The sequence below is a fragment of the Haplochromis burtoni genome, unplaced genomic scaffold, assembly GCF_018398535.1.
Source record: "Haplochromis burtoni strain Fernald_Lab_line unplaced genomic scaffold, NCSU_Asbu1 Contig_138, whole genome shotgun sequence".
Taxonomy (NCBI): domain Eukaryota; kingdom Metazoa; phylum Chordata; class Actinopteri; order Cichliformes; family Cichlidae; genus Haplochromis; species Haplochromis burtoni.
In genome coordinates, this window is record NW_024582499.1 from 580,154 (window position 1) to 591,077 (window position 10,924).

Sequence of the window (10,924 nt, forward strand, 5' to 3'; positions counted from 1 at the left end):
CTCGGGTGTGAAATTTATGGTTTTCAGTGTTTTTGTTGTTAACTCTGTTTCCCTGGGTCTTTTCCCATGTGGTAGTTGTGTCTTATTTTGAAAGACATTTTTAGGCGTTACCATAGCAACCACAGAGCATTAAGGGGCAGAGAGGAGGATGTTACTCTCAATGTTGTTGATGCATTTCAGGAGGACGCTGCTAATAATAAACACACTTACACAGTGAATTCGAGTTTATTATATGTTTACAGAATACCACCGTTTTTGTCTTGGTCGTATCATTTTATTTTGTTGTTGTTGTATCCGTGACACCTTAATGGCCGGTCCGTGGCGCAAAAGAGGTTGGGGACTGCTGCTCTACATCATAAGTTTGAAAAATCATATCTTAAACACCCGCTGAGCGTGAACGGTGTTAATAAAAAGCCAGAGACATTGACAACGACACCTGAATAGGTTTCGGGTGCTCGGGTCTGTTCAAGTCTCAAAACCAAAGGGACAAAGCAGGGCACCGTGTCAAAAAAGACAAGAGGCTCTTTCAAAAATAAAAAAATTAAAAAGCAGATGAGGTCACGGTCAAAGAAGCTCGGGTCGTCATAAGTTTGTCAAAATTGAATTAAAGCTCAATTAACAAACAGCTGGATTAATTAACGCCTAAACTGACAGACCTGTGGCTGCTGAGCCACAAAAGAAATGAAAAATCCCCTCAGGTTTGGTGTGAAAGTGTCAGAAAGGAGGAGGTGATGCAGAGCAACAAACAGTGACAATAACAAAAATGCCTAAAATAATGAAGCACGATTCCCTGAATGGTATCGGTTACTATAAGGATAAGCTGGGCACTGAGCGCTGGCCTCAGATGTGACGTCCTGCAGTGTTTTTTTTATGAGGAAATCAGTTTGAAGACTACATATGGAGACTAAAAACAACTTAATGCTATTTACCTAAATGACTGAGCTCAACACAGTGAAAGTGTCATTCGCCCTCATTTAAAGTTGTGTTAGTCTCACAGTGTGTCTGTAGCTTCTGGTCAGATGGAGACAAAGATCGTCCAGTCAGAGTTTCTGCTTTATTTTTGGTGTTAAGCTAATTATCACGTGTCAGGAAGCTTTTGATGCACAAACAGTTTGTTATCAGCTCTGACAAAAGCTGAATAGTTCCCAGTTAATCAAGCCGGGGTCTGGCTGTCTATCAGCTGTGAACGGTGAATGTATTGCAGTCTATTGTGAAAATTCAGGGACAGTGATAGTTGTTAAACAGATTTACAGGAAATGATTATAAATCTTATACTTTGAGTAGTTTCATGCTGGTAGAAACAAACTACTCCTGCAGAGAGGGTTTCAACTTTGTCTTTTTCTTTTCTGATAATCAGAGCAAACGTAATGAGGTTTTAAATATCTCCCTGAGTTTGCAGGAACAACAGCCAACAACAGTAACGAGAGTCAGCAAGTCCCGAGAGGTGATGGAAAAGCGAATACGACCGACTACGATCGGGACGTCTCGCGCCTGCAGAACGACCATCTGGTCCATCTCTGCTGGACAAATCCAGGCATGTGTTGCTTGTACTTTGCGGCGATTTGAGTGCTGCTGTTACAGAGCACTTTGTTATTTCTATCTTTGCAGTTGTGACTTCTTTTGCTGCGGTTGCATTAATCTGGCATTTGCCATAAACACAAACAAATATCTTTCAAACGATAATGCACACCGCTATCCATCTAGCTCCACCGGGATGTGTCAAAACTTTAAAAAACAAACAAGTTCTGAACCACTGAAAAAGAAGCTCCTAAAGCTGTGAGCGTGTCAGGAAACCTGGAGGAGGTGACACAGAAGCACAGCAGAGGGCAGTGAGATTTTACACAAAAACAAAGATTTACTTTATTTTTATGACTAATCGCTTGGGAATTTTATCTGACCAATTAAAGATGAGCATGCGGCAGTAAACTTGTGGTCAGTGAAACCTGCTGTTGATCGGAGCTGAAGTCTCAAATGAACACAAGACACCAAAATTTGTTCATGTAATTTCACCAATTTACATGCAGCAGTTTCATTTCAGCGCAGTGAGTCCGAACTTTCTCTCCTCTGCTCTTGGTTACACTCTCAAGGAGAAACTGATCAAACGATGACAATGACTCTCAAGTGTTGATTAACTAATTTTAGGAGTGGTCCCTCGCTGCCTGGCCATCTAGTTTAAACTCATTAACATGTGTTAGGAAGCTTTTGATAAACAGAACATGCTAATAAGCATATTTAAAGCTGAACTACTCAGGGAAATACTTGCATTCATTTATCTCCCCTGCTCTCAGTTACATTGTTCATCACGTAAAGCTGAGGAGAAAATGGTCAAACAAAGACACCACTCAAGTTTCTGTCAGTTGAGCTGCTTCTGGGAGGGTCACGGTCTGCCATCTTTAGTTTAAACTCATTAACACATGTTTGGAAGCTTGTGATGAACTTACAAATAAGCTAATGATCAACTCTAGTAAAAGGCGAATAGGTCGAGTTTAATCAAGCCCGATATCAGGATTTCTTATGTACTTAATTTATATTAGCACAGTGTGTATCTTTCCCCATTGATAGCTGCTCTGCTATCAGGTGGAGTTTGTTTTATTCAATACCAGAGACAAAACCACTCAAGTTTCTGCCACTTTGACTGCTTCTGGAAGGAAATTGTAACTTTTCTTCCTCTTTGGCTTTTGACAGCACTTATTGGCACCAGTTGAAGCTAACTGATTACATTACCATAAGTTCAATACAAGGTGAGAGGGTGACTATCTCTGAGATTTGTTTTTGAAAAGACATCGTTCATTGAACGATCTGCCTGAGGACTCTGTCTCACCTGTGTGTCTGAGCCTTACAGGAGGTGGATAACTCTGTGACCCCCCTCTCAGCCACAGCCACCAGGTCTGACAACTCTTCTGCCCCAAACTCATGCATCTTTTAGAATTAGGGGCGAGGCCACTTTAGGTGCGAAGTAGATGCTCCTTCCTAAATGCTAAAGTTTGCTTTCACCAATTGAAATAACTGAACTGTCACCATATTTGTGTTGCTGGTGTCTTTGAGAGCATTTTTAATGAAACTAACTGATAAAAAATCTCATCTGCGGTGTGGTTAACTGTGCTAACATAACATCAAAGACATCTGTGCTTCACTTTAGGCGAATGGAGTTTTATTATGTTATTAGTCAGTTACATAACATTAATTAGCAGGAATCTATGTCCTTTAATTGCAGCTTGCAAGTTCAAGTTAGCTGATAACACTTCACCCTCTCATCTAAATGTTTCACTCATGGCTCCAAAAACCATCATGAAACTAACCAAAGCGCTTCAAAATAAGTAATAACAGTGTCTACATACATGTTGACACAAACATGGTTTTGGGAACTATCGGGACCCGACTAAAAGAAACAGGAACCAGTGGCCCGTACATATATGACGGGAGATGAGGTTAATGTGTTGCACTTGTAAGTAGTGTGCACCATGAATGCAGTATGTTCCACTTTACAAAGGCTCGGTGACTAACATCTGAAATCACCGCTCACCAACAGCTGAACTGTGTGTTAGGTAGATGGAGTGAATGACTCAGCAAAGCGGTCCTGATATTACTTTACGGTCTTCTTGTTTTAAACTGCTTGCATACAGATTTCACAGCGCTGAGTGGACGCCACTTCACCGCGATGACAGAAACGTGTCGTTGTCTTTTTAGTTTAACAGTCAAAGCAGGATCAGGGGAGACTCAGATACTCATGACACAGTTATTATAACAATACCTCACTCATGATACGATATTATTGCAATTTTTAACACGGTGACTTTTTAAATAACAATGCTGCAATTTCCCACCCTTTTTCAAACAACGCCCTCAAAGTTCAGTTTTGTTCATATCCGTTTTATCCTGATTAAGCTATTATTATACTGTAAAATAAGACTGAAGCATAACCAAAGCCGTCATTAAAAACTTGCCATAAATGAGACGATCTGTAATTGAATGGGGTCAAATTGGCAATTACATGCAGTGTGTTTCTGCATGTAATTGCCAATTTGATATGAGACACACAGAGAGACATCCTGATGAGGTAAATATCATCTTGTACTTTGATAAACACTCCAGAATTCAGCTTTGTGCGTTAAACGTGATAACACTGTTACACATACAGCAACAACAACAAAACTGTGTGTTTTTTCATAGCAACATTAGCATGTACGTCCTCAGATAACCTCGCACACACACACAACAACAACCACGCACAACACACACACACACACCACAAACACACACACACACACACACACACACACACACACACACACACACACACACACACACGGCTCCTCCTTAACCGTGTGCTGTTGTTAAGAGACTATCAGCTACACGAGTGTACGGTTATAGCCGTCTTTCTGAGGACCAGGAGGAAACTTAAACCTTGGAGGGACATCTCTGCAAAACTAGGACCACACCATTTGTAATGTGCCCCCGACTGCTGTCTACAATCTGCATTCTGAAGCCTCGACATTGATGGTTTTTTTAATCAGAAGTGACCATATTTAGACTGGAGGGTGGAACTTAGCACGCTAATGCTACTAAGCTAACAGGGTGTCAGCATTTGACCCAGATTTGTTCTACACATGTGCAAAGAAAATGCACATGCTTCCTTTGAATGGAAGCTATGGTTAAGAGTAAATGGTAAATGGACGGCTACTTGAGTAGCACTTTTCTACTCTACCACAAAGCATCATTCACCCAGTCATACACACATTCATACAAGCACTTTTCTATGCCTCATAAATGAGGAAGCGGATTTATTTAAACACACATTACGATGCATGCATCAAGGTATCTTGCTCAAAGATACTTGACATGCAGAGTGGAGGATCTGAGGAATGAACCCCTGACTTTCTTATTAGTGGATGACCTGCTTTAAATCCTGAGTCACAGATACATGGCCACACATGACTGTCAGGCGCAGGGAACTGTAGCCAGTGGCTATCTGAACTGGACTTGTGTTTTTTTTACTGTTTGTACTTTTGGAGCTGTTTTAAATTAAGTTATCAAACAAATATTATGACTTACTGTAAGGAGGTCTGTGCTGATGGCTGACAACTTGATGACTACAGTAGCTGATAAATTAGTATTTCACCCTACAATCCAAATCCAACTTATGGCTCCAAAACACCAGCATGCTAATGTTGAGTCTTCAAAATGCAGATCAGTGGGTGATGTCACGGTGGCCATGTCCATCTTTATCAGACAGCTTTCTAAAGTAATATTATTTGTCAGATAATTTCCGTAAATACGCTTCATGAGGTGCCAACAGCACAAACTTCAGTTAGTGGATGTGAAGCCTAGCAGACAGCTGGCAAAGCACAACCAGCGTTGACCCAAACCTTCGAGCCTTAACAAAATGATTGTTGGAGGAAGTTCTGTATAAAAATTATTGTTGCCATGGAGAAAGAAATTATACATAGAAGCCAAAACTTTGTTTTGTATGAGGTTGTGAACATGTTTATTTCTTCTGTAAAGTTAGACATATTAATATGGAAGTCTGTGGGGACTGATTGAACTTCCTCAAGTGGCCATTAGAGGAACTGCAGCTTTTGCAGTCTGATTGGGCCATTCAGAAATGACAAACAGTTTTACATGTGTGAACGTGGAGTCTGAACCTCTCTGTGGAATGGACCTGTAAAGGGCCGTGTGACAGACTCACGTCACAGGAACGCACAGTATAAAAAATAAGGTCCTCAAAGGTGTGAATGAGTGTGTGTGACGCTTACCAAACGCTGTAGGTGACATCTCCTGCATGATGGCTCTGTACTCCAAATGGTGACGACTCTGATTACTGGGACCTGCACAGGCCGAGATACATACAGGTACGTCAGGAAAAAACATTAGCTCACACTGTGTGGACACAATTAAGTCCTCATAAAGCAGATTGGTACGTTTTAGTGTGCAGACTTAGAGCCAAGGTACATATGTGTGTGTTATACCTGGGGCGCAGGGGGAGGGGGGTTTGCTCAGGATGAGGGCAGCTCCTGCAGGGGAAGGGGGCTTGTTGTTGGTTGATGGGGGAGTTGTGAGGTCAGAGTGGGAGGGGTCTGAGTCACGTTGCCGTGGTGACCGAGCGCTCCAGTCGTCTAGCCCGCTGGAAGCTGCCGCTGTTGCTGAGCTGCAGGTGGCACTGGCCTTACGAGGCTGAAAAAAGAGAAAAGTTTTGGTTTTTGTTACACCAGCAAAGTTTCATCCACTTAAACTGAATTTAAGACATTTTTTTCATTATTTTTCATGCCTTTATTTGACAGGATGGTTTAAAGCAGACAGAACTGATGCTTTTTAAGTCACTGGGTCAGTAGGTCCAAATATAAATGGCTATTTCTTCTGTTTTACAGGCCCACAAATAACCAGCTGATTTACTGTATATCCTGCTAATCTATCAGAATATAGCATATTCATTTATTATTGTTGCTCCTCTTTAAACTTCCCCTGAATGCTGCAGATATCTCTGTTAGAAACAGGGAAGAAGGTTTGTGTCAGCCTGCAGTTTACAAGAAATCTTCCAGATTTAAATATCCAGCAGTTTTTCTGCATACTGCTTGCATCTTTCATTTTACATCTTCTTAATTCAGTCGTTGCTGTATATAACAAATCAGTGCTGAGCAGCTGCTTCATATTTTAACTCTGAACATTGGTGTTTTTTGTTTTTTTTAAGGACCTTCATTGGTATTCCAAAGTGAAACTACCGACTATAAAAAAAAGGAAAAACCCACTCATTATTAAGGGGATTTGAGGCAATTTGCTTCACAGGCGTCTCACTCTGTGGAAAACACCTCCACCTGACCATCAGTTATATTTGTTTAACCAGGAAGCTCCTGCAGGAGTGGGTCGACAAAGGGAGCATTAACAAGCATGTTTTTTATGACGGGAGAAATCGATGCTCTGCTGGAAAACCGGGACAAGCACACGGAGAACATGCAAACTAAACACCGGGTGTGTCAGAGTGAATGAAATGATGGGTATGGGTAGTTGGTATCCTTGTCTTTGTATCTGACATACATGGTCGACAAAAGCAACTGTGTGGCTCACAATCCATCAAAAGTCACAGTTTATAGTTCATTTGGACGAGCACGTTTGATTCAGGTCTGATTGCTACTGCAGGAGGAACAGCGACTCTTGTAAATTACGGATGCACGGTCGAAGTGTTGTCGCCTCGCTGTGGCACGAGCTCATCTGTCGTTCGGCTGAATGAGGTAAATAAATGGTTTTGGTGGCCTGATATGAACTGCAGTATAATTTTCTTTCAAAGAAAAGCACAAATTAGCCAGCTGGCTCTGTGGGGTTTTAAATGATGGCGACAAATTAAAGTGAAAAGGTTCAAAACCTTTTAACCCCGACAGTGAGTGACGGTTAGGGTCACCTATGGCAATCTGATTTTTGTTCCAGGTCCAACTGTGGGTCCTGTTTAAAATGACCATCGACTGAGTTGGTGTTTAGCTGAAAGCACGATTCATATCTGTCTGTATGGTTTGTCTGAAAGCATTAAAAATGAAAGTAAATCCATCACATTCCTACATTACATAAGCAGTTACGAAAACAGGGCGGATGGTTTAAGGATTCTGCTGCTAGAACAACAGGTTTTTCTCGAAAGTGAAATAAAAGCACACAGTTCTGAGTCAAATAATTTTCAGTGAATATTCATGGCCCGGCTCCCCCGTCCCACCTGTCTGGCCTGTTTCTCCTGGTCCCGCAGCCACTGCAGGTAAGACTCCCGGGCCACCTGCTCCTCAATGGCCTCGTTGGTGGCCTCCCAGTCCGTCGCCCTCTTTTTGTCCTCCAGCATCTGCTGCTCGATCCACGACTCCTCTGACGTCTTGATGGCCGACTTCATAAGAGACTGGTCCGCATACTGCGAGGAGGAGGAAATATATTTATTATACACACATAACTCCCTGAGCTAAAAGGCTAAATATCAGCTAGAACAGCGGTTTTCTTTAACCCTGGATTTGGTCAGATTTTATTAGTGACTGGGAAAAGGAGACAAAACAAGGCACAATGTGTCAAACTTAAAGCCCTTCATAAATTTCACTTCTGCCTGCAGGACGGTTAACACAGACAATCTCAGCTGAGGTGATAAAACTCAGTACGTCTTTATAAAGTGTAAAGAGGGGGGCTGAGCATCCATTTGAGACCATCTCGTATCTCTGTTGTCATTTTGAAACCACGCAGCAGCAGAGATATGGAGTCACAGACGGAAATGGCGCCTTCAAAGAGTCGCTGAACTGAAAACAGGCATGCATCTACATAAAAATACGTTTCTGCATCACAAATCTTGAAGCGCTGGAGCTGTAGACGAATGTTTCGTAACAGCACTCACAGGAAAGTTTTCATCACAAAACCCTGCCAAGTTTGAGACTTGTAGGCTTTGATCTGCCCCCTCTACTGTACATATAAACGGCATGTTTCAAGAAGTTGTTCTCAGGCCCGTTAAACAGACGGCGTGAGACCGTAATGACCCCGACGCCGTGTAATCAAAAACTGAATGCAATGATTTGGAACCAGCAAACCCTTCGATTATTCACAATACAACACAGAAAACATGTCAACTGTTTAAACTGAGAGAAAAAGCTCGCAACTTTAGCAAGTTAACTGACAACAGGTAAGCAGCACGATTGGGTGTAAAAGGCGCGTCTTGGAGAGGCGGAGTTTCTTAAAACTAAAGATGGACAGAGGTTCACCAGTCTCCAAAAAAACTGGACTCTGCATGCTGAAGTACTTCATCTTGAGAAATTTCTGGCGCAGAAAGCAAGGCTGAAAATCAATATTGGATGCCCGTGATCTTTGGACTGTCAGGCGGCACTGCATTTAAGACAGTCATGATTCTGTCATGGAAATCCGTGCATGGGCTCAGGAACACTTCCAGGAATCACGGTCTGTGAACACAGCCTGTTCTCTGTGCCATTCAAACAACAAATGCAGGTTAAAGCTGCAAAGAAGAAACCACACGTGAACATGATCCAGAAATGCTGCCACCATCTTTTCTGGGGCAAAGGTCATTTAGATTGAACTGAGACAAAGTGGAAAACTGTTCTGTGGTCAGACAACTTGAATTTTGTCCTGCTATGGAGGCGAGAGACCATGCAGCTCAGTTCAAAGCCTGCATCTCTGATGGTATGGAGGTGGATTAGGCAGGAGTCTTCGCTCTCCCATCCAAATCGTTGAACTCGGGTGTTTCAAACACTTCATTGGCCACAGGTGTATAAAATCAAGCTTGATTCGCTTGATTTACCAATCTGTCATGCTCTACTTTACTGAGCTTTACTACTTATTTATTGTGTTACTTGTTGTGTTTTTGCAGAACTGGGATTTCCCAACTTTTAGGATAACTAAAGTCAGTCTGATGTGCTAAGCGAGTTTGGTTTTTGTACCCCAGGTTTGAAGGCGGGCAGTCCCAGTCCGACCCCGATCGTGGCCTTGTTGGGATTAACCACGGAGTTGTAGTGGATGTTGCGGTGGTAGCTCACTCTGATTGGTTCGTCGTGGTTCTGATGGATGCCGTGGAACGTGTTGATTGGTTCTGGAGGAAGAGGAGGAGGAGGTTGTTAGATGGATGCGACTGGCTGACGGCGATGAAGGTTGTTTCTCGACTCACCTGTGCTGTACTGGTAAACCTCCACTGGCCTGTTGTACATCTCCGCCATGGCCTGCATCTCGATGTGGTTGCCATGGCAGTTGTTTTTCCTCTTCCTGTTGATGTATGTGGTGAAGTCCTCTGTCACGTAGTTGGAGAAATAATCTGCGTTCTTCATCTGAACGCCAAAAGCAAAAACTTTATAAACACAGACTCGAACTGTAAGAGTAACACAGGAGGAGGAAAAAAGGACGCGTCTACTCACCAGGTAGTCCATACAGTGTTTCCGCACCACTTCATGCATGTCCTGGTCTCCATACACCTGATCAGCTGAGACACAGACACACAGGAAGAGTCAATTCATTTGGGATTCAGTATAAATGCTGGTAATTTGCCAGAACATTAAACAGATTTAAGAGGTTTTTATCAATGCCACTCAGAATTAAACTAATTCACAACAACCAAGAATACTGAAAAATACGAATACATTAGGGGCGCGTCGCTGTTCGCATCCAGCAAACGAATTTCTCTGTCTTGATTTCAGTCAGTTTGAAATGCCTGCATACATGTGCAGGGTCAGTTTAACAATGATGGCTGATTTTCTCCATCTCACTGCCGGCCAGCAGACATGCTAACGACACGAGCATCCAGGCTACCAACGGATTCAGCACTTTTAAGACTTCTGAATGACTGAAGACATTTTTACTCCAATAAAAAAAATTAACTGTCCTGTTGCTGTGAATCACTAGAGACCTGTCGCTGTGACAGCTCCAGCATTTAAGAAAACTGATATTTGGATGAATTCTAAAGACTTTTAAGATTTTTCCAGGATGTGCAGGAATACTGTAGGTGATTTCCACGAGGAAGCAGATTTAATTTTCCACTAGTCACTTGAGGCTAGTGAGGTCACTTTGTGATCCTTTGACGTCGCTCGTTAGCACTGGACTCGCTCAGAACAGTGAGCTTGGTTTAAGCGATCCTGAGAGAGGTTAGTTTTAATGAGAGCATCATGCACTGTTGCAGTCTGCTAATTGGAGTATGGACCCTGTTTTGTCTTTTTAAGACTACGCAAAGCTTTGTCTCTTCTTTTCAGTCCTCATTCTCGGCCTCTGCAGCTTTTTAAAAAAAACTGTTTTAATTCATGTGCATGCATGATTGCATGCATTCATGTACGCAAAGTTTTTAAAGAATCCCTCTCGGGCCGCCTAATATTTCAGTGTGGAAAGTTTTACTGGAAGTTTCTGCTTGACGTTGACAACTTTGCAAATGGCAGTGGATGCACAAAGGTCACGTCAACCTATGAGAACGGCTGTGTTCTGGTTT

At 42.4% G+C, this 10,924-nt stretch overlaps 1 protein-coding gene across 1 annotated transcript in view; it reads right to left on the reverse strand.

Annotated features, from left to right (window-relative positions):
* Window positions 1–9,931, reverse strand: part of otud5a (OTU deubiquitinase 5a) — a gene marked incomplete at its 5' end in the record, with an annotated part of 12,720 nt that extends 2,789 nt beyond the window's left edge. Inside the window, 6 exon segments of the mRNA XM_005931140.2 lie at window positions 5,754–5,825; window positions 5,967–6,171; window positions 7,694–7,879; window positions 9,399–9,547; window positions 9,623–9,779; window positions 9,867–9,931. Coding sequence (XP_005931202.2) covers window positions 5,754–5,825; window positions 5,967–6,171; window positions 7,694–7,879; window positions 9,399–9,547; window positions 9,623–9,779; window positions 9,867–9,931 — 834 coding nt within the window.
* Between the last annotated feature and the right edge of the window lie 993 nt (window positions 9,932–10,924).